Source organism: Clytia hemisphaerica, unplaced genomic scaffold (genome assembly GCF_902728285.1).
Source record: "Clytia hemisphaerica strain Z4C2 unplaced genomic scaffold, Clytia hemisphaerica genome assembly, whole genome shotgun sequence".
Classification (NCBI taxonomy): domain Eukaryota; kingdom Metazoa; phylum Cnidaria; class Hydrozoa; order Leptothecata; family Clytiidae; genus Clytia; species Clytia hemisphaerica.
Window position 1 is genome coordinate 698,595 of NW_027104353.1, and position 24,183 is coordinate 722,777.

At 35.6% G+C, this 24,183-nt stretch overlaps 4 protein-coding genes across 6 annotated transcripts in view; all 4 read left to right on the plus strand.

The window, feature by feature from the left end:
* The first annotated feature begins 1,489 nt into the window (after positions 1–1,489).
* Positions 1,490–6,978, plus strand: LOC136818132 (TAR DNA-binding protein 43-like). 2 transcript variants are annotated; one of them, XR_010848207.1, is made up of 7 exons: positions 1,490–1,879; positions 2,296–2,477; positions 2,713–2,853; positions 3,427–3,627; positions 3,910–4,326; positions 6,549–6,637; positions 6,808–6,978. XR_010848207.1 is itself a non-coding variant. In XM_067074491.1 (6 exons), exons 1-5 carry the CDS (start codon positions 1,567–1,569, stop codon positions 4,318–4,320), a joined length of 1,248 nt encoding a protein of 415 aa, XP_066930592.1. In that variant the 5' UTR covers positions 1,490–1,566; the 3' UTR covers positions 4,321–4,326; positions 4,534–4,694. The 2 variants fall into 2 exon arrangements, 1 of the variants encoding a protein (XP_066930592.1); XM_067074491.1 differs by lacking the exons at positions 6,549–6,637; positions 6,808–6,978 and adding an exon at positions 4,534–4,694.
* Positions 6,979–8,652: 1,674 nt separating this feature from the next.
* On the plus strand, positions 8,653–9,102 carry LOC136818101 (thioredoxin-like protein 4B). Its single transcript, XM_067074459.1, has one exon. The coding sequence runs from the start codon at positions 8,653–8,655 to the stop codon at positions 9,100–9,102; it is 450 nt and encodes a 149-aa protein (XP_066930560.1).
* A 518-nt stretch (positions 9,103–9,620) lies between these two features.
* LOC136818131 (polynucleotide 5'-hydroxyl-kinase NOL9-like) overlaps positions 9,621–24,183 on the plus strand; it is a 35,538-nt gene continuing 20,975 nt past the window's right edge. For both annotated transcript variants that reach the window (XM_067074489.1, XM_067074490.1), the window contains exons 1-5: positions 9,621–9,890; positions 10,184–10,398; positions 10,571–10,619; positions 11,072–11,201; positions 11,998–12,209. In XM_067074489.1, the coding sequence (XP_066930590.1) occupies positions 9,675–9,890; positions 10,184–10,398; positions 10,571–10,619; positions 11,072–11,201; positions 11,998–12,209 (822 nt within the window). In that variant the 5' untranslated portion in view covers positions 9,621–9,674. The remainder of the gene's footprint in view (positions 9,891–10,183; positions 10,399–10,570; positions 10,620–11,071; positions 11,202–11,997; positions 12,210–24,183) is intronic.
* Positions 14,907–23,936, plus strand: LOC136818123 (uncharacterized). Its single transcript, XM_067074480.1, has 7 exons — positions 14,907–15,144; positions 15,675–15,780; positions 18,691–18,820; positions 20,754–20,946; positions 21,546–21,775; positions 22,139–22,309; positions 23,051–23,936. Exons 1-7 carry the CDS (start codon positions 15,078–15,080, stop codon positions 23,258–23,260), a joined length of 1,107 nt encoding a protein of 368 aa, XP_066930581.1. The 5' UTR covers positions 14,907–15,077; the 3' UTR covers positions 23,261–23,936.

Genomic DNA, 24,183 nt, shown 5'->3' on the forward strand with positions numbered 1-24,183 from the left:
ACAGGGTAATGAAGGGTAAGATTTTCCGTAATACAAAAAGTTGTTCAGTTTCAAATTGTGCATCCATTGATATATAATAATGCCTATGTTTGGATAAAAAAATTTTTGGTGCCTTGGGGCGGGGCCTCCAAAGGGGAGGGGCCTAGGGGAGGCCTTATATGGGCTTCCCCCACATTGTTTTTGTTATATTATATCATTTATATAGTTTGACCACTTTTGGGAAGGTTTCAAGAGAATCCAATCATTTTTCATCATCCCCCCTGTATCAATCGCCTGCAATCGCTACGTTTCATGTATGTTTTATGGAAGACTTCAATTTAAAAAAATAATGGAGATAATAAAATTTTCTCCCCCTCAGCCCGAACCATGGTCGGCCTTCGGGTGACACTAAACACGAGCAATTCACTTAAATAACCGACCACAATGGAAAAGCTTGTTTTGACCACTGAGGTATGTAAAAGTGCTTTAAATTTGCCTGTGTTTTTGCAAAGGTTTATTTTTCCATTTTTCTAGTTTAAAAATTTTTGTTTTTGAACTGAACCCCCTGGAAATAAGAAAAACCGAAAAAAATGTATTTAAAGAAAAAATGTTGTTTGTAGCATTTTTATTCCTTTTTTTTTTTGTACAGGTACTTTTTCCCCGGTAAAGGTCACAAATTGGAATTTTTTTAAACAAACTTTGTAATACAATCTTTTGAACCATTGAAATTAGCTTACACTGAAAATTTCAAAACTTAAACTGACTTTTATTTTCAAATGTTTGGAACGATCAATTTTATGGAATGGAAAGTTTTATTTCACATCCTGTGCATGTTTAATGTGCATATGTTAATGTTAATAGCCATTCAAGGATATTATAATGAGCTTTTTAGCGCACTGATGGGCTATCAGAGGCAAATTGTTTCGCTGCTATTTTTCACATCTTTGCCCCAAGTGCCACCAGGTGCATTAATTATCCGTCGCTATGTAACTAGAGAATAAATTTATTCAAAGATGGCAGAAGGCATAATTTATGTTGTACTGATTGAAAATGTAATATAAAGACCTAGAATAAGGCTCTGTTGTCGTCGGAATTTTACCTAGAAATACCACTGTTTCGGGCCCGTATTAGAAGGAACGTGGTCTCGTTTTTACACATTGCCTGACACAAGTTAGCTGAAGGAGCCACTTTTCACACTTTTAAAAAATGTTTCAACATGATGGTGGCAGAAGTGGTGGAACAAGGGCAAAAGTGGCAAAAGTGTAAGCGAAACAATTTGCCTCTCATAAACATTGGAACCCAGTCGCTTTTGTTTTCGTTTTCAAGCAAAAAGCAAGGCGGCTTTGATTGTTTTGGCTGAACAACCAGGTCAGATATCACAATAGCCATATTCCTTTAGAGCAGAGTATGGTTTGCGCAGAATGAATAAAAGCAACCTTTTATTTGTTTAATTCAATATAAATGACTTATTTATCAAAATGAATGACTATTAATTAGATTTTTTTATCAAAATATCTTATATTTGAATTATTTCCCAGGCTTAAAAAGTAAAAATAAGCAAACAACACATCAATCACATAATTCAACATGTACGACGGTGATGGTGACTCAACAATGGAACCAACAACAGAAAATACAACAACTCTGGAAAAATACCCATGTTTTGTCAAAATTGCCGAAGATGAAACACTAGAAAATTTCATTGAATTACCAACTGAAAAATGTGGTAGTATGCTGTTATCTACTATTCAAGGACAATACCCAAATGCTATTGGTTTGAAGTATAAAAGTCCTTCAGGATCATGGAGAGGAGTACGATTATCAGAAAGCATGCTTGATCCACCTTTTGAAGGTTGGGGAGAAGCCGTCTATTCCATCACACTACCAAAATCAGAGAAAGGTTAGATGTTTATTCATGTAGTTCTTTGTTCCTTTTTTTCAGGAATATTTCTAATCCCTACCCTTTTTTTCAAAAATACAGAAACATATTCGATGATACGATGTAGAGGTTGTTGATTTGAAACAGACTTAGTTGTAATTTAAATTGATATCATTATCGTATCAATGTGAAACATGAAATCTTAGTGTGATTTTTAGAGTAGTGGGTAGTCAAAGAAAATTTCTTTATCCAAATTTTAACAGGCTGCAAACCATGGGATGAAGCATTTGTAGGAAAAGGGGTCCCAACCAAGAAGACTACTTATACTTTCATACTCTCTTGAAGGACAAGACAAAAGAGCTTATCTTTAAAACCTCGTATTGCGTCCGTCGTTATTTTTAGGCTTTTATTGAAACTCACAATTTCTTCTGTTTTAGACACCGGGAAACGTAAAATGGTGGAGGAGTCGCCCAGTAGAGAGCCAGAGGCTAAATTAGTCAAGACTGGATCTGAAAATGAATATCTCTCAGATTTGATTGTTTTGGGTTTACCTTACAAAGCACGAGAAGACAACGTGAAAGATTATTTTCAGCAGTTTGGTGAGTTGGCTATGCACGAGGTAAATAAATAAATTCATAATACCAAAATTACAAAAAACATTTACTTTATTAAATCGTTGTTTTTCGAATTATCACATTGTTAATGTCGACAACCACTTTATTTTTAAGGTAACTTGAATCTTTACTAAACTGAATACTAAAGGAATGGTACCTGAATCTAAAACATTAAAACCAAACGGTTCTGATATCAAAGTCCAGTTTCATCGTTCTGATTGTTTTCTTTTCTTTTTTAAGATCAAGTATGACCCAGTAACAAAGCAATCACGTGGGTTTGCTTTCATTCGTTTCAAGACAGTAGCTGCAGCACAGAAAGCTCTCAAAACAACTCACACCATCCTTGGTCGTAGGTGTGAAGTCAGATTACCGAAGAAAAAGGTATTGTAGTTTGAACTAATTTACAATGAATTTTTAAACTTTTTTTTTTCTGCAAGCATGTTGGAAATGTATCAAATATTAAGCAGATTTTCAATAGGTAAAAGTTGGCTATTGAAAATTTATTAACCTGAGGCGATGTATTCAACGACGCGAAGTGGAGTATTGACTAATAAGCAGTATCACGAATCGAAAATACGAAATAAATTAGACTAAAACAAGAACCTCTTAAGCCAATAGTTATTGGCTGGTTAAAGTTTTCAAACACAGTAATGGTTTATTTGTGGGTTTGAATTTGTAGCTTTTGTGTCCTCTTTGTATAGGCTGCAATAAGTGAAACCAACAGTTTTCAACTGGATCAATAGACGGTAAATCAATTCTTTACCAATTTGTTTTTCATGTTTTGTTAAGTTACGTAACTTCCACCATTATGGAAGCAAACGTTCGAATCTTTAAAGGCGATCCATTACGCAAATCGAACGCTTGGTTCCATAATGCCGGAAATTATGTAACTTAACAAAAACATGAAAAACCTCTTCCAGTTTAAGTAAAAATATCGATTTTTTGTTTCTTCAGGAAGAAGTTCCCTTACGTAAATTGTTCATTGGACGATTACCAGATGACACCAAGCAAGAAGACCTTGATAGTTATTTCGGACAGTTCGGAGAGTTGACGGACGTCTATATACCGACGCCATACCGAAGTTTTGGATTTGTGACGTTCGCTTCTTCAGATGTTGCCAGGACGGTGCTTTTACAAAGTCAACACACGTTAAAAGTAAAAGCTTCCTCTTTTGCGCTCGGTTGTCGTTCTTTTTAGGGTCTTAAAGTGAAGAGGGTGACAATAACGAAGATTTAGAATTCTCTCCACCTGGCTGAGTTTTTTTTCCAACCTATGAAGAATTTCCTATCCTATTGTAGAAGTTTTAACAGTTTTTTCAAATTATAGCTGTGCATGAATAGCTCTAGCTCTGCTCGAAGTATTTTTGAACACTTTTTGTATTAAACCCCTTTTATTTCATCGCAATCATATTCACTCCTCACGTTTGTTTCAATCAAGGGTCAACGTATAAACGTGACAAATGCTGAACCAAAAGACGAAAAGGGTGGAAAATCCTCACGTAGCGGCCGCGGCAATTCGCGCTCGTCCTCGCGGCGCCATCACGAGCATTCGTTCGATTTCAAAGACATGCGAGAACTGATGTACAACTCTAGATCCGGTCTACAATATCAACATGGGTCATCGAGGCGTTCTCCGCCACGTGAGGTTCTTGATCAAAGACCAAGTATCCCGTACACTACTCACCCAGCAGCGACCAACCCTTACCAACCGAATGACTATAGGACGCTTCAAGCAGGTGGATACGGAGCACCACCAGATATGAGACCGGCATACCCACCTACTGGACAGCAGCAACAATTTGACTCTCGCGAGATGCAATATGGTGCTTACTGGAGTACTAGCAAGTAATTTGAGGTATGAATAACTCTTGATAATTTTAGCTAGATCAAGTAATTTGAGGTATGAATAAGTACCCTTTTGTTAGTAAATTCTAAAATTACTATTTCTGAGATTTGTGTGTTGTTTGAAATTATAATGAGTACTACAAACAATTCCGAATAATTAAGTATTTAATATAATAATGATTTATGTAAAAATTTTGTGTGCGTGTTTTTGTTTCAGTGACGTGTGCAGACTGTGTCCAGAGGATGCGAAATTTGTGTGAAATAATGGTGATTGATCGAGTGGTGAACCGAGTTATTATTTAGCGAGTTGATCCGAGTGGAACCGAGTTGCGAGGGGAACATTTATTTTTTATAAAAGAAAAGCAACTTTTCTCTTTACTTTTTTTAATTTGCTTTACAACCAACTAGGGTTCGGTTGTGTTAGTCCTTTGGATGTTGAAGCTGGCTTAAAAAAGCGATCAAATAAAAAAAAGAAATCTCTACAACGTAACCTTTGTCTTATCTTTTAAATTTGGATCGTTTACTGTCCCTCCCCTGTGACATAATTTTTTTTTAAGTCAAAAGTTTCAGAAAGAGCATCGTTACTGTAAGTGTCGTTTGAAAATGCAGGTGATTTTTCTCGCTTCGCTCGCGTTTAAATATGCCGTAGTTAAATGACAATTTTTCAGGAAAAGTGGGAAGGAGAATAGTGCAACTTTTTGTTATCGATCGAAAAATATAAAATTAAGTTGCTTTTTAAACCCTGTCATAACTTTTCGAAGTTAAACATAAAAAATGACGTACACACATTTTTTAACCGTAACGACGGCTTGAATATTTTTATAAGAAGAAAGAAGTGAAATAATTTTTTCTTATGCTTTATACTTTATATCGCCCTTTGAATGCTGTTGTTGTCCACAACCATTTTTATGTTTTGATTTACTTTTGAAATATTCTTTTCTATGAAATGAAATTGTTTTGTTTTGAAAAGAATTCGAATGTCATTAATAAATACGATCATTAAATACATTCGAAAACATTTAAAACAAAAGAAGAGAGAAAAAGGCAGGTCTGGGCAGAAGTTAAAATTATTAAATGTAGATGGGCCTTAAATTTCAAAACAAAGGCTTAATAAAGTCTAAACCAAGCTCTATCCGATCTTTTGCAAATGGCGCGAATCCAAAAGAACAAATTTGTGGAGCAAGAGACTAAAAGTCATAATTTTAAAACACAAACAAAGCGAAAACGAAAGTGGTGACACACAGACACACAAAGCACCGCTATTAATATTACAACCAATTTATGGGTGGTCTGCGAGATTAAATGTATATAGACTTTAAGATCTTTTACAAAAAATTGTCTTTTGAAAACTAATTTGAATTTATTTTGATTTATAGTGATTAGAAATAAGAGAAGGGCATAGCATATATTTTGGATTGGGGTTGTATTTTAATGGAAAGGATGTGGAATCTCTCTCCCGAAAATGAAGAATGATACAACTTTGATACATCCCTAGAGTAAAGTAGTCTGAAAACCGTGAAAAATTATGGCTGGGCAAAAATTTATTAGTTCTTGTAGAAGAGAATTACAACCGTCATTTGATATACACTGAAAAATAATGTTTTGAGAGACTGAATTTTACTGATTTCAAAAATATCTTACAGAAAACGCGAAATGAAATGTAATTAAGAAAAGTGCTTTGTTTGTTCGATTATATATGGTGGATGGAGCAGAGATGAATAAATGAGGGTGCGTGATAAACTGAATGAGGGTACGTTCAAAGAGATTATCTGACTGACAGTGAAGAGAATGACGTAAGTGTATGCATTTAATGAGAAATTTTACTGAAATGATATTTAGTTGGTTTGATACAATTTGACATATATATTTTGCCTGTAGAATCTATGGACAAAAGATCTCAAACCGTTTGATTATCCCTTTGAATTTTAATACTCTATGCCTATCCCATTATTTTAGATACAGCTTCTTGTTAGATCAATTTTATAAGAACAGTAAGGGTCAAAAAGCCGAAAAAATAAGAACAAATCTTAGCCTGGAAGGACTGTATTTTAAAGCCGATAAAGAGTCTAGGCATAAAGCCTATAATACCTAAACAGCGGAGCCTAAACAAAAATCTACTGGTTTTCGAGTGTGTAAAAGAGTGTAACAGAAATTTGTTTTTGTAGAAGGTATTTTATGGGGATCTCACCTCAAATAAAGAAATATTTTAAATCAATTCACATTCTTTTTTAGAATTTTTGGCTGTTTTATTTAACAAAATGACAACAGAAGGAAAGGATCTACTTGCTTATCCGACAAAACTTGGTATGCTGGTATAGATGGTATGCCAATTTCTATTTTACTAGTCCTATGATCGTATAAATTAGATCTCACGAGTTGGAAGTGACTTTAACCTTTTCTACACGCTGTTTTTTTCGAAAAATACCTTTTTTATCATTTCCCAAGCTTTAAATATTAACTTTAACAAGTTCCTTCCATTCTCTTGTTTTAGTCAACATCATAGTCAACATCGTCAACATTCGTCTTAAGATATGTCATTGAACCAAGAATTACTTGAATTAATGAAATCTTATTTTGGAATCAAGCAAGCATAAGGTGCCAGGCAAAAAGAGGAACGAGTATGCACTGCAGGTCAAGCAACCCTTTTTCTATCTACACGTCTCCTATGTAAGTGAGAGTTGTAAAATTTCCCAAATAGTTCTTCTTGAGGGTGAGAACAACTGAAATGAACGCGCTTATATCATTCAGAGAATATTGCTTCGGTCAGTGAAGACTGCTTGACTATTTTAAAGATCAAGTTTGATATTCTTTTGAGTGAACACTTGTTGACAGATTATCAATATCATGAGACATCAATTAGAACTTTAAAGACATTTAGGACAGTGTCGTTTTTCGTTCGTTCAATCTGTATCTTCTTACTCAGATTTGAATGCATACGATCAAGGTTAACCAGAAGAATATCGTAAATAGACTGTGATATAGTTTACTATCTGGATATCCAGGCTAATCAAGTAAAACCATTGAGTTTCAAGCCCGAAGTGCTAGAGGCGAAACTTCAACCCTTCTCAGACAAGAGAAATTGAAGCCACTTATTTCCCATCCAAAACGCGCATAGAACGTGCCGTAATCATAACGATGGATTGTATCTAACGGTTCCTTTGTTTTTGGAGGACTACATCTTTAAAAATCTAGCGATAGATTCTAGTTTCAATCCGGAGTTTGTGTAAAAACTACGCGCGGACGTTCTGGATGGGAAATGAATGGTTTCATTTCCCATCAGGAGTCTCGCCTCTAGCCCTTCAGGCTTGAAACTCAGTGTATGAAACGTGCTTATCACAACCCAGTTGTAGATAAACTCTACTCACTTTTTCCGTACAGTAGCAAAGTGGCTAAACTAAAGTCCTGAATTTCCAAAAAAAAAAATCATTTTTTATATTCTCAGGCATCGTAGGCGAATGGTACGTGCGCCGAATGTATGAGCCGTTATTTTACAACAACGTTACGACCAAGCTGGATAAGATCTTTGTCAAGAAACATGGTAAAAATGTTACGGATTATATTTTGGGATTGATGGAACCAAACATCGGAAAACCAATACACGATATGTTGCAGTAAGTACAACTAGCCGTTCTATTTGTGAAATTCAATTTTTCGTCACTTCTAACCAATAGAATGGCTTCGATTTTGTTTCAAAGTGAGAACGNTCAAAATGTAGTTTTGAAGAAAATTTGATGGTGCACACAGAAGATACGTCAGGGCACTTAAATTCAATAAATTTAATTTCTAATCTTTTACAAAATCTCCATATTAAACAAGAAAGGAGGAAGAAAAAAAGCAAACTTCCTTCCTTCCTTCCGCCTACTTTTTTTTCAAAATCCAAATACATTTTCCAATCTATGATTTGGTGCCTCACAGAAAATGTAAACATTACGTAATGTTATATTTGTAGACACTCGCCAGCTAAAAATGTCTTTAGCCGTATATCGGCTAAAGGCGGCAAATCTCTGGACAAAGGAAATATCGCTTATTAAGCATCCTCTATAAGGAGCACGAATCCGTTAGTGGATGCCAGCAGCCTAGGAGTCTCGCTTCTAGCCCTTCGGGCTTGAAACTCAATGAGTAAAACGTCTTTGGATACTGTGTTCTAAATAATGTCCAATGATTATAAGGCATGTTCATAATATGAAGGACAAAACCATTTGTTTAGTAATATAATTACGAATTAGATATCAAATGATTAGATATTATTTTGTTTTTCAGCTACTACAATATGACAAAAAATAATTTAAAAGAAAGTTATAACTATGAAACCATGGTGTTTTAAATCTGTGTAAAAATGGCATTCGTATTGAAAAAGCTGGAACGTAAAAAAGAAATCGACGACGTCATAAAAACAACAATAGACAAAGTGTTGTGTTTACGTTTTGGGCGTGACTCGGACCCAGGCTGTTTACATTGTGACGACATTTTGGCGAAAACATGTCATTCTTTATCCAACATGGCGGACATATATCTAGTGGATGTTGATCAAGTCGAAGTTTACACTCAATATTTTGATATATCTTTAATTCCGGCCACAGTTTTCTTTTTTAACGGACAGCACATGAAAGTAGATTACGGAACACAAGATAATACGAAATTTATCGGTCCTTTCCATTCTAAGCAAGACTTTATTGATCTGATTGAAATAATATACAGAGGTGCAATGAAAGGAAAATTGATTGTCAACTCTCCAATCGATCCTAAACATATTCCAAGATATAATTTATTGTATAATGATATTTGAAGTTATGAAGAATATTTGTTTTTATCACGTGTATGAAAGTTTGTTATACACACCTCCCTTATTAGAACAAACCACGAGGCATAATTTCAAAAGGGAAACTTATACACAGTACCAGCTTGGATAACGAGATATGCGTTTGGCTACGTTTCGAGAGATTCTTCTTCCATCATCGGGCAATGTGGAGGATGTTTTATCCACTATTTGTACTAAGACCTTCCGATTACCCATAATTATCAAGTGTAATTTCCTTACAACGTAGCAAAACTTAAATCTCGTGATCTAAGCCACGATAAACTTCCAAATCACTGGGTCGATAAACTCAAACTTACTTAGATTTTTATTTATTTGGTCGAGGATTTCAAACTACCAAACTATTTTCAAGGGATACAAAAATTATATTATGGGATATCTAAGTCGCACACACCTGTCATATGCAAACCCTAGTACTTACCCCCGTGGCAATTACTGCTGTTTTTATTTTAAGTATAGGAATTATTCTTTCTTTTTTACCTAGAAAAAATATAAACTATATCATATCACAAGAGATACAATAAGGATTAAAATTAAACAAAATGCCAAAAGAGAAAAGAGTTAAAAGAATTACACGATCAACAATTCGAAGTTTAAACAAACCTTTAAATCCTGCAACAACTACGACGTCATCATTGAGAGGGCGTGGTCCACCTAACACTAACACAACCTTACAAAACGAAGAGAAAGAGTTGGCAAGACGATACAAGTTACAACGAAAGAAAATGAAATTGAAACGACTGTACAAGAAAGTGAAGGTTAGAAATTTTCCTTCATGTCCAACATATAAGAGCAGAACACACGGAGATGAAATTTGATCAAACCTAGCTAAGAAGCATCACAGCCGAATCAACTGAGGGTTTTTTCTGGTAGTTCTAGGCACATATTTCTAAAGCCCGAAGGGCAAGATGTCGTGCTTTTGCTGAAAAGTGTGCAGTGTTTATACCTAGGTCACGTGACATTACAATATAATTTCAGCACTTGACCAATCAGAAGCTTTGCAGATTTTCGAAAACAATAGAAACTATATTATTTGAATCTTGTCTTATAGAGAGATCTAAAACAGGAAAGAACTAAAGATGATGAAGAGGAATTGAAGCCAGGAGATTTGTCCACAGCCAGCGATACTGGTGCAGATACTGCAGATGATGATACCGTGGAAGCAGATTGTTCTTCCCCCTTTGTGTGTGATGAAATGTCTGCTGATGAAAAAGCTGCTGAATGCAATGACGAGAAAATGACCAAAATGGATAAAGAAGAACTAAGGTACATCTTCTTTTTTGAGAACCAGTAAAAGAACCAGTAAATTCTTTTTTTAAAGCTCGATATTTGATTTCTTTGGTACTTTCAATTTCAAACTACCTTAATTTATTTAATATTTAGCAAATCCAGTTTGATTGCTCTTAAATTCAAAATCCATTTTTTTTAATTTTCACAGACTATGGACAGTAGAAGATGGCCAATTACTTTTCCTCAAACAAAAACAGGTATTCTTTTGAACTGACAAAAACATCATAAAACTTATTTTGGAAAATTTCTTCTGTTTTTCCTTTTTCCGGACACATTGTATTTTACCTTCATATTAGTTCCAAACAGGCACCTGAAGATAGGGTGCTCTCTTTTGTCGTGAAACGGAAGAGACCCTCGTTATAAGTACAAATTAAATAGAGCTGTCAATTTCGAACCAAAATACTCTGGCGCTAAAATAAATCAGGGATATTCCAAAAAAAAAACCACGATTGGAGATTGAACCGCCTCTTGCTCAAATGGTGCATGGGTTTCCCCTAGGTCCCTACTGGCGGTATCCAGTCAAAAATGAGCATGACTTACGTACCCCTTTCTGCTTCTGGAATGACCGACCAATGCAAATTAGATTCTGCGAAAAGAATATTTTCTTAGCGTAAGCCTAATGTATCATCCGTTCTTTTTCTTTCCAAAGATGATCGCAATCAGTGGTAGCTGTATCATTTGCTGTTTGTTTGGCACTGTTGAAATCAATGGTAAAATACTCACTGAAAATGATGAAGAATTTCATGATCTCGTCTCGTTCAAGGGTTCAACACTTTTAGGTATGTTTATACAGAACAGCTCGTGAATTATTTGTAGAGTGATTCCCCAGGATTCAGACAGGAAATCATGGAAAATGAATGCGTTTAGAAAAATTCAGCATATTGGAGCGATTTTGATGGTTCTTTGCTGAGTCATCAAAATTTGAAATGCAAATATCTCAAGATCTAGCCATGGTACCTAAACAAACTATACCTGTATTCGATAGTACTCTTCGAGACGCATCCGTTGAAAGTGGTTTTGAGTGCTGAAATTAATTTTTAAAGTGTTGACGGCAGCATTGAAAATGACGATTTTTCAGCCATTATGGCTATTTTCTCAGGGTCTGGTTGACCAAATTTTACAAATGACCCCATTTTGGACATCTACTCTTCCAGCTCTATCAGATGGAACCATCAAAATTAGCTGTTTAAAAACTTTTAAAATTGACATTTTTAATGGGTCACTGCTTTTTGCTTAGAAAACCCCCTTTCACTCTTTTTGGTCCATAACTTTTTTTCCCCATGACAAAAAAATTGACTCTACCCCTCATTTGAAAGCTGATAAAATTATCTTTCCAACGGTATATAGAAACCTTTTATAATAATTTTTTCTAGGTTGACCCTATTATGGACGAATTTCTACTGGACTATTTGCAGACTCTAAAGTTGCTAATTTCTAAAGAAAATGGACAAGAATGCTTTCAAAATGGGGACATGTTCAGAACATTTTTCGGCTTAAAACTCAAAAAGTAAAGAACATCCTAAGGCTTTAAAAATTTTGGATGTTCTTATAAAAAAACGTATATTCTCATTACAGCTATCGAGAACCGAAATGATATTGAGATTGATAAGAACCAACTATTGAAGAAAATTAACGGTGGAAATAGGAGAAACCGAACTGGATTGGAATCCGATTTTATTGATAAGTTGGACAAAATTACATCATGTATTTGGGTGATGAAGAAAAAGTCAGCACTTGGTCCTGTTTTGAATCAGTTGAACGGCTGCAAAATTGGACGTGAACTTCAGGTAAAATTCTATTTTTTGTTCGGTTTCATAAACAAAAACAGACTCAACTAGGTTAGTGCATTAGGCCTTATACTCCGGTCCATCAGATCGACTTTTACACATTGAGTAATAGGAACGATAAGAAAATCTAGGTGTATCATTAGTAGTCATATTATATCTGTCTGTTAAAAATTGTTTTAACGTAATGTTGCAATATTGAAGAAGAAGGGTTGTAAATTTTCATCGAGCTCTAATGCCTTTAGATATGAGGTTGATAGATTCATCTATCGGCATCATCTAATATTAGTTAAAGCAATATTAATATACATCACATAAAAACTCTCCAATTGTTTCCCCTATAATGTTTCACCGTTCCGAAAACTTCCCGATTGCCGACAAAATTGCCTTGTATTATTCTATTAATTCAGATAAATTTAATTGAATTCGATGCTAGTTTGAATTCGTCTCTTATCAGGGTTTTAAAAGCACATTCGTTAAACTTTTTAAATTTCCATTCATCAAATATCACATTTCCCTGTAAACGGTCGAGGAAATATATCAATTCCGTCGTGGGTTGAAATACACAGTGAATGAGGTAAGAAAGTGATCGAATAACGATTTAACAGTTGCAAGTCGATCACATACGTTCGATATGCAGTCAATCGAGGCTTATCCAAAACCAATCGAATCCAATCAAGTTAACACTTTAACTTTCAAATTCGATTGCTCTTCCTTTGGATAAGTCTATCTTAATCGAATTTATTATGATTGGGAGAAACATTACAAATAAAGGTTGCCCACTCGTCCGAGATGTAAGCTTACACGACTAATGACGCGCCCTATGTTGCAAAACCATGATAGCTGAAGTAAAATTCTATCTAATAAAAGGTGAGTAGAACCAAAACATTGGGGAAGTAGTTCACGAAAACTTGTAGTCAGCACCAGTATAAATTAGATTGCAAGTAATATTGATAAAAATTTTGTATTGTTACGATTTTTTAACTCGGACAAGTTAAACTAATTAAATTGGTGTCGCCTAAAGCTTTTTTTTTTAGTAATGTTGCTTAGAAACAAACGTGGAATACTTTACAGGGACGGTGACTTCAAAAACAAATTCACATTAGATACCTACACCATCCCTTCGCACTTTCAATTTTTAATTAATTTTTTTAAGTGAGATTTACCTTCTTTCAATAAAAATTTGATATTTGTAAAATATATGATTGGTAAAATTCTCGACCGGCGATTCTATGGAAAAGTTAGAATGGAGTCGTTTATACTGCGTGTAAAACAGTAGTATAGGCGTTATATATAGGCGTTATATTATAATACGATAATTGTTACGGGATAATATTAGTTTGTATAAACTAAAATTTCTTCCCTCCGTTACTTTTTGTTTTATTTCTACTATATCTGAATTAGTCGTCTAGCTTGCTAGACTATGGAAAAGTGTGATTTGTAGCCAATTTTAAAGCTATTAACTTGATTTGAGTTTCCTAGCAATGTCGAATTATCTCACTTCATCACTCTTAAAAATCCTTTAAAGACCGAAAAAAAATTATTTTTTATTTTCGCGGCGTAAAGTTTCAAAACATCGATGTTGAAATCAAAAAGATATATTACTCACCGTCCATATCTTTTGGATTGCGACTTGTTTTAAACCAAGTTCTAAATCACGATTTCCCACAAAAATAAATTTTGGTGTAGATGCATTTTGATGATAAAAGTAAAACTTGATCACGAATTCTCAGCACATTGCGTATAAATGAACTCGTTAACCCGAAAGACGTAGAATACATTCATCCAAATGAGGTAACATTATTGGCCATGGCTACTCCTCTAACCACTTGCATTTAAGGGGAATAAACTGTCTGCTTATAGAAAGAGTTTACTATCTACTAGCAAATAGACCACTGTCTCACTTTTGGTTTTAAAAAAGATTGAGATAAAATCTGATTTTTATAAAGTTTGCGCACTGAAAAGTGTTAAAGCAAATTCTTCATTACTGATACTGCGTATCTAAGATTGAATCTAACAACGATTTCTTTGCTATTGACCTGGACATTTTTTTAAAATTTTCTTGTAGATTTTTCTTCCAGTCCGTCGTTTGGATAGTCTCGTCGACTTTCAAAGGGGTAATGTGGCGCTACGATGAATTTAGTTTGACCATGTGGTCAATGGACAAGGCACGCAGCCCACGAGGGCAAGCAACCCGCAAAGGCACGTAACCACAAAAATAGCCACGCACATAAAAATTCATCACGAATTCCGCAACACTTACAGTTAATATAAGATGCTTTTTAATGATAAGTCTCGTTCAAAGGGGGTTCAGTATCTGAAAGATTTTCTTCATTTATTGAATTAAAAAACATTTCGATTGCTGCTGTGACCACATATCTTATAAAAAACACTACATAGAACTACTCTCTTTCCTTAAGCCCTTAAGCAAAAGATTGTGCATTATTTTGCAGTCATGACCCCCAGAAAATTTTTTTTGTTGCATAGTGTAAAATAACTTTTTATACATCCGTTCTACTTCATTAGTTTCACGCACTTTCCACACCGATAATATGGTTAAATATATTAAACTGTATATTATGAAAATGTAACTCAGACGGGGGTCATGAAATTTTGGTTAAATACATTAAACTGTTGTGTATTGAGTTGTAAAGCTTTTCTAACTAACACCTTAAAACCCGTTAAGTCTTTTCACAATTGAATTAATTTGAATCTGATAATTTAAAGCGCAAAATGATTCGATAAGTTTTAGACCCCCTTAATCGAATCCAACGAAAAAAAAACTATAAATAGTTTGAACACTTTACTTGTGCTACAAATCAAATCAAAGAATTGATGATTGGCCTTGAGACGTAAACAGTATCCGACAAGATGGCTTCCGTGAAGGGAATGTTTTTATTTCTATGCATTGTTGCTTCAGTCACAAAGAATCTAAATGGTATGTTATCTTCTCGATTTTTTCTTTTTTTCTTTACACTGCTCAGTTAAGCAACTACGAGTTTTTTCATCAAATAAGAAGTGCTTTTTCATCATTCTCTAACGTTGCCGTAGATGTTTCTTGAGATAAAGTTGAAGTTGACCCTCTACTATTCGATAGGCTCCCTCCCTTTAAATGAAATTTAAAGTCTCCGTCAACAAGAAAATCTCACAAACGACGTCTCCTATTCGATAGGCTCCCTCCCTTTAAATGAAATTTAAAGTCTCCGTCAACAAGAAACTCTCACAAACGACGTCTCTTATTCGATAAGCTCCCTCCCTTCAAATGAAATTTAAAGTCTCCGTCAACAAGAAACTCTCATAAACGACGTCTCTTATTCGATAAGCTCACTTATTCGATAAAAATCTAATTCCCCTTGAAGATCGAATTAGAGAGCGTCAACTGTACTTGAATATTTGGCCGAAATGGGTTCTCGTATTCCTATTAAATGGTTCTCATGGAAACTCATTGGTTGTAAAATCCTTTTTCAGCTACTGTAAGCTTGGTACCTCACACGAAAGGAAATGATTTTTGTGGGACAAACTATGATGGCGGCTATCATTACATCATTCGGTCTGACCTTGGTGTTTTTATGAGGTAAAACTTTTTTTTAGTTTTATTATCATAGATCTTATACCCTTTTACATGTTTTACACTTTTTGAGAAGTAAATATTAACTTGAAAAGCATTCTTTACGTGTTACGACTGCAGACCATGGCTTTCTACCCGATAGCAGGCGAGGTCTCTTTCTTTCTGCTCTACTTACCCTTGATCCCTCTCTTTCGAAGTCTTTGGTATGACCTGACTAAAGATTGAACCCACGACCTATCGCATCGTTGCCGAAAGCTTTACCTTTTGTACTACGCTTCGCTTCATTAACTTTTAACTTTGTAGCCGGTCTCTACTTCAATATTAGTCCGTTACTCTTGTTTCCTGAATAGACGGGGGGATTCGAATAAGCAGGGGGTGTAGGAAAATTTTCTAAATTTTAATAAGAACCAATACTAACAAAAAGGAAAATAAAAAGACACGGGGGCGTCTATTCGGGTGACAAGGGTAATATCATAGTTGTGAGTCTCCTGTTAATAAGAAAAAGCCCTCACTTGACCCATTTTTGTTGCATTATCAACATTTCGAAGATGATCGAGCCGGTTATTATTGAAATTTCAATGTTGGTCAAATTTAATAGACGGCATTTTTCAAGAGAAAGAAATCTTACGGATGATCGTTTTCTCATAGTGGCATACTAGACGGTTCCCGTCGTCGCAAACGCCGGTTTAGCTTCAAAAGCCCTTAGGATGATAACGATGGTATTGCTGATGCTCTTTAACTTTATTTTTAAGGTGAATTCAAATTAGTTTTCATCAACCACGGGAGTATATCGAGTAGTTGAAAGATTTCTCGTAAATACCTTTCTATGCTTCAAATTGAATGTGAGAATATGACTTGAAATCTTCAATTTAATCGAAAACGGGAACTTATTAAGCAGTAAAACGTCAAATTTAGAGGGTCAAATGTATCATCAGTGCATAAGAATGGAAAAAAATGCAGTATTTACGAATTTAAGGGCGAAGTAACGCACTTTAAAAGACCAAATAATAAATACTATGATTCCAAAACAATCATGAGCATATCCGAACTTACGGGACAATATTTTATATCCACTTCTCCCGCGGAAGACCTCCGTTTTTTACCTGCGCATTAGCCTATACTAGACGTCACCCGCGTTTTTTCTACGCAATTAACGGGGTAAAAAATCTCGGTTTTTAGTGAGGCACTCGCTACCTGCGCATTGACTGTTTAAAAAATCAAGTTTTACTAAATTTTTCGTAGAAAGTGCCACGCCTTCTAAAATTCGAAAATTTACGTCACATGATTTTTGAATAATTGACGTCAGAATTATTTTTGTTAAAAAGTCACTGTAGGGGCTTCTTCGTCGAATCCTTTTTTGAACGGGGTTTTTATCGGAAGGTAGTGCTAATTTTCGCGCTCAATCATAGATGAAAATGAAATTTTAACACAAAATTAAAACCACGACGTATCATCAACTACTTTTTCGAAAGACAATAAGATTTTTTGTCTTAAAACTGCACGAAATCCCTCTTTCATACTGAAATCAACCCCTGGCAAAATTTGAGAATAACAGCTCAGCTACCATCTTGCGTTTCACATATTTTTCATAAACGTCGTCACCCGGCGTCGCACCCGCCGAGTAGAGTATTGTTGAACACTTCAAAAGCCCTTTGGATGGTGGGGGAGGGTTAGAAGCTTGAATTCTAAGCCCAAAGAACGAAATGTTATCACTTATAACTAATTGAAGTTCTAGAAATCACATATTTAATGTTTTGTGACGTCATTTAGGCCCTAAATGACGTCATCAAAAGGTCAATAAATTGTTTAATTCACTGAAATCAATTTGTCATTTACCCAAAGGATTCTCTCGGTGATTTCCGATCCAATGAGGGGTCAACCATTGCTTAATTCTTTCTCAAACTCGAGATATTGAATTTTTCAGGTTTTGATGACGTCATCGGACCCAAAATGCCTCAATTTGAATAGATCTATTTCCGAAAGTTTCTATATACCACTGTTACCCCTCCCAACTTATTCCCCATAGAATTTCCGATCCAATGAGGGGTCAACGACCTCCCAACTCCTTCTCAAACTCGAGATATCGCATTTTGAAGTTTTTCCCAAATCTGTGACGTCATTCGGTCGGCCCCTTTACCCCTAATTTTGTCAACGGTCAATTTGCGAATTTTGGAATTTTGTGGTCAACAGGTACCTTGTGCCCCAAGGGTCCCAAAAAAACAAAAAACGTCAATTATTTCCACGGGAAAGTGGGTTTTAAAATTTAGAATTCAAAGGTCGAAGCGAGAATTGCAGTTTCAGTATTTCTACTTCATCGGATTTTTAAGTCTAATGTTAAAACTCAGAGGTAAAACTCTACTTCAGAACTGTACTACCGGGGGGGGTACTAGGTTTGCGAGGTGACGGGTATGTCCGAGCCGAAAATCGAAAATAGACCCTTTGAGAGACAAAATTTTGGTGATTTTGGGACCCTTTGAGAGACTTTTTCCTAAATTTTGGTCCATTTTTTCCAAATTTTGGTTTGATTTTCACCAAATTTTGGTCAAAATTCTTGGAAATCGTGACCCTGTGAGAGAGAAATTTTAGATTTTTGTGATTTTGGGACCCTTTCAGAGACTAACTTTTGAATTTGTACCCCTTTGAGAGACTTTTGAGGAATGAGAAAAGGTACCCTTATGGCTCGCACATACCCGGCACCCATTTTGCCTAAGTACCCCCCCCCCCCCGGGACTGTACTTCAAAGCACTTAAAAATCACTTGCAGTTTTAAAGATTTGAAGGAATTCCCCTTTTTTTGCCAAATATTTCGGCGCTGATTGTAGCGGTTTAAAAAACGATAAATTACGCATGCGTATAAGTCTCTATTTGGGTGAGCTGGAAACATTAGATGAACTCATAATGAGGTAATTTGTTTCAGAGCTGGATCATTAACAGGAAGTCCGAGTACGAAGATCTATAAATTGTGTGAAGCGTGCAAAGGAGCAGACCATTACTTGGCGATCCCCGGGGGCAAATACTATATCATCAAGGGAAATCAATATCGAAAGGTAAGTGTTTTTTTTAACAGTAACGGTAAAAGCACCTAAAATTTAGCGTCATCAAAACTTTAGTGTGAACTAAGATGTGACAACAGCAATATTACAAAACACTTTCGCTTAATAATTTTTTCGTGGTGCGACCTAAAGTTTAAAGTTTATGGCCTTGTGTAACATATTACCCTGCCTCGCTGACTTCCAATTTCAACGTTGGCAATTCTCAACTAAAAAACTTACTAAACAAAGAAAATTCCGATTTTTGCCTATCTGTATCATGCAACCTAATCCTTCCCAAATTAAAGGCTCTGGTCATAGTGAAAAATCAATTTCAGAATTTGAAGATAAAACCTTATTTTTCGCTTCTTTGACATGTTTAAGAACAGAGGAGTGTAAAGAGATGGAAAAACGGCTCGTCACATACCAGGTCTCTTGCCCTTAAGGGAATTTATGTCGAGTAAATAGGTTTCTTTTGTTGTCGCTATAAAAAATCTACATAATTAGAGTGTTGTGACGAAATTCTTTTGTTTCAAGCCTGAAAAGCTCGAGAAAATTATAACTTCATCTTGATTTCTTGATGGCACACTTTTCATTTTTTGAAAATTTTGATTTTTGAGGCCTGGGACGAGTTTTTCCCCAAAACGAGGCTAAAACTTTGGGGCAGCCTGGAGACTTCAAAAATTGTCGGATTTGGCTGAAATTTGGCACACTTGTTCCTTGGGTGAATATCTGGGGGTGTTTTTTCATTTTTTCAAAAATTTTGATTTTTGGGGCCTGGGGACGAGTTTTTCGCCAAAACGAGGCTAAAACTTTGGGGCAGTCTGGAGACGTCAAAAATTGTTGGATTTGGCTGAAATTTGGCACACGTGTTCCTTGGGTGAATATCTGGGGTTTTTTTTATCATTTTTCAAAAAATTTGATTTTTGGGGCCTGGGGACGAGTTTTTCGTCAAAACGAGGCTAAAGCTTTGGGGCAGCCTGGAGACTTCAAAAATTTTTGAATTTGGCTGAAATTTCGCACACTTGTACCTTGGGTGAATATCTGGGTGTCTACAATTGGACCTATGAATAATTTGAAGCCACTGAAGTTGAGCCCAGTGCGTTGCGCACGTTCGACTATTCATATACTTTTCACAAAAAAAGCCTAATCTCCTTGGGGAAATCATTTTATTGTTTCAAACTTTTTTTAAGTTAATGAGAAATAATTTATTTAAATTTTCTCGGAAAAATTTTCTATTTGGCCACATCCCAAGTTATAGCTGTTTTTGTATAGAAATTTAATGGAGAAAATTGCCAAAAATGAGGTTTTTTGGAGATTTTAAAGGAAAGATACTTCCACAAAAAATTTTCAGAAATTGTATTTTTAGATACTAAATAGATACACCACCTGAACCAAAAAAAATTCCAAAATGTTTGATTTTTACCGAGATTAGGGCTTTGAAAGGTGAAATACTCTTCTTCGAAAAACTCTTCGTTTTCTTCTTCATTTAATTTTTTCATTTCAATTTTTCGATTTTTAAATTCTTAAAAGGCAGGTTTACCAGGACATACAAGAAAAGTTATACGTTAATCTTTTTAAAATGCAGAAATTGCCATTTAAATTGGTGAAAAATCGAAAAATTGTCCAGAGCCCTTAATAGATTAGTAAAAGTAAGTAAGTATATTCATATGGTGGCTGTCGGCGGAGCCGGGAGTGAGGGAGTCTATCCCCTTTTCTATTTGCGCTAGACCTGGGAGATCGAATGCTGAGGTGGAGCGCCCCACCTACTCTCAGCTCCAGTAACTTACCGCCTAAATCAGATTACCCAATCTAAGCTACTCATCTGCTGAGTCGGCGGTGACTGGGGATCGAACCCACAAACCACAGATTGTAAGGCGAATGCTTTACCGACTGAGCTACCCGGCATCTAATAGATTATTATCTGTTAATTGTATGTATATACTCTTAGAATCGAGGATTGGAAAGTGATAGAGATTCAAGAGTTTACAATCTACATCCAAATTGTCGTGGTGGAAAACATTATTTTGGTGGAACGGACCACCACAAATACATAATATTCAGCGATAACACATATCGTAGAGTGGTTGACATGACACATGATAGCCAAGCTAGAACATTTAAACTCCATCCCAACTGCCAAGGTAATGATATGTATTGTACACTCTTATCTTGGACCTGATGTATAATTTTCTTCTGACATAGTAAAGCTCTGAAGTTAATGTAATCAACGTCTTCTCCGATGGAAATTGACCCGCTCCTTTAAAGGTTTATTGTGATCAGCCGCCAATCTACTCTGTACCAAAGTGTATCTCACGTTTATCACTTCGCAGTACACTCTGTGCGCAGTGTCTGTTTGATAAAAAAATTCCCGTATGGAGACCTCTGCGATGAAGTATGTCTTATAAATAGCAATACTTCTCTCATCGTGTCCCTTCTCTCACGAACGCTCCATCGCAGCGGTCGGTTTGAAAAATCTCAAATGAGAAAAAACAATGACAACAGACCCTCTATGGCAATGAATTTTGAAATAAGCCGTAGCTACTGGGTTTGTGTACAGACAACCGCCAATCCGCCGTCGGAATATCAGATAAATCAGACACTCCACTCTTTAGAAGTATCATTTTTTCCGAATCGGCTTTATAAAGGCTTTCTGCCTACATGTAATTATGTTGTGTAACGTGTATTCTTCTTACTGTTAAAAAAATCATTGATTTTTATACAATTGTACAATTTTTTTAAGGTGGTTTATACTATTGGGCACGCGAAGGCTGGAAATACTTTGTGAAACAAGGACATTGGGGTATCGAATATCATCGAGTTTCAGATTTAACGCGAGATCTTCTACATACTTCCTATTCAGTCGCTAAACCAGTTATTGGTTTCCTTCCTGGTGGTTTGGCTGTGAATTACGGGCCTGTGTATGGTCAATGGACGTTGATCAAATCATTCAGAAACCCGTCTTCTTCTGATGTAATTTTACTAGTTTTTAATGCGCTCTTCCAGAAACTTTCGTACGCTAAGGATGTCCGATATATTGTAAAGATTTCAGTGCCCCATCCCATAATTTTGCTAGTTTTTAATGCGCTTTCCCAAAAAACTTCCGTAATTTATTACTTTCTTTTTTTCGCAAGAGCCTAATTCATTTCCTGCAAGAAATTCTTTCATTAAACTGGACAGTCCCACTTATCTTCTGCACGCTAACAGAAGCATAAAATATTTTTTAAGACCTGTAATCAAATCTTTAACCATTTACATCATTCTAAATCATCATCCAGCCTTGCTTGGGTACTTTTTAGACGGTGACCTCTTAAATTTTAAAAACATTGTTTCTAGGTTGAATACAAAAAGACGATCACAAAGAAAGTTGGTTACAACAAACAGAAGCTATCATCGACTGAACATAGCTGGAGTATCTCTGCTTCTGTTACAACGTCTGCTGGCGCGTTGACTGAATCGATTGCTAAAACTCAAATGACTTTAACTGCTGCGTATGGAGGCTTAAAGGTGGGTTGAAGCAAGGGGTAACCAGATAAAAGATAAAATTCAACCAAAAGATTCCTTCTATAGCCCTTAACAGAACCTCCAAATTTTACCGGCTTCTTGTTTTTCAAAGTCAAGATATATAGGTTTGATATTTTAAGTTTTTGCTTGAAAACAATAGAATGAAGGTATGTGTGAAGTGCGAAAATCTGAGATTTTAAATCGTCATTATCTTGGTTACAGAATGTCATTTGGAAATATTTGGTGGTCTTAAGAAGGACCATGGAAGGAATCTTTGAGCAAAGTTTTACTTTTCATCTGGTTATCCCTTTAAACGTGTTTTCAATTGTTTATTAGATTTTTTTTTATTTATGATGCAATCAGGCTCCTAAAAAACGGAAGAGCGGCGTAATTGCCGTTTCGTATGATTATTGTAAAAAATATGCTCAATTTAGGCTATTTAGATTAAATAAATTATTTTTTCCACAATTTTATAAATGAAGGGGTCTTCGGAGTATTTATTCGGGGCTTTTTAAACATTTTCGGGTCTTAGAACGTAAATTATTATCTATACTGGACAAATTTTGAAAGCTCGAAATATAGTGGAGTCTCCATAATTCGAACATGCACAGGAAACAAACATTTGTTCGAGTTAAGAAAATCTCGAGTTATAGTTAACTTAATACAAGGCATTGTTAACTGAAGGGACCGAGTTGAGGAAACGTTCGAGTTATAGAGACTCTACTTTATCTTCTATCGATTTAGATTGATACAACAACACAAGACTGGAGTAAAGAAACTGAAACAACGGAAGAAATCACTATCACATTGAAAGCCGGTCAATCCGTGTATTTCTGGCAATATCAAATCGGGTTAGGAACAGATACTGGACATCCTGTACTCTTCGGAAAGAACTTGGTGACTAATAATTCTGGACGACCACCTAAAGAACCCGGATACACTACTAAAGCGTAAACAATCAACAAAGAGAGAGTCAATTGGGGGCGTTTATTCAAAACAACCTTCATTTTTGGAGTCGATTACTCAAAATATTACCGTAATTATTGATTTGTTATTTATTTATTACAGTTGGCTCTCACCCCGGGGGGGGGAGAGGCACTCCAGGTAAGTGACCTACCGGACGTGCGGCCCTTAAGGCTAGGTTTTTTGGACTTTGGAAAGTGCACTGTAAGGGTTGATTTGTGAGCAAGTGGGAAAAAGTGCACTGTAAGGGTGTAAGATTTGAGAAAATACCAAATTTCGAGGTAAACTTTGAGAAATTTCAAAAGATTTTGCCCTGAAAAGGGCAAAAAATTTCGAAAAATTGCACTGTAGCAAGGGTCGATTTTCAGCCAAATTTTTCCTGCACTGTAAGGGTCCGATTTTAGAGACTTGATTTTTGACCGAACGTACGGTCGTTTTCAAAATCGAGTGCCCCCTCCCCCCGGGGCTCTCACTAACTCGGACGAGGAATCTTACTTTGTTCAAATAACAGAAAGATTCGAATTATAAAGAGTATATTAAAAGAGGGCTTCTTCCTAACTGGAACTGAGAATAAGTTCGGATTATAGAAAAAGATTTAAATAATAGAAATTCGAATAAGCGAGGGTCAACTGTATCTATTTATATTTGAATTTATTTATTTGAGTCTAGTCTAGTCTTTGTTTTTATGAAGATAATTCTTTGGAGAAAATCTTTCCACCTTGACTAAGTTTCTTTTACTGTAATTAGTGGATAAACTATTTAATTCTTATTTCCTCAAATGTGTTTAAAAGTCTTTAAAAACGTCTTTAAAATGTTTTTAAGGATCGAATGGTCAAGCCATCGGCGCCTCAAACAATTGTTCCCGGTTCGAATTCCCGCTCCTTCCAATGTTCCGTTTAGTTCAAAGATAGACA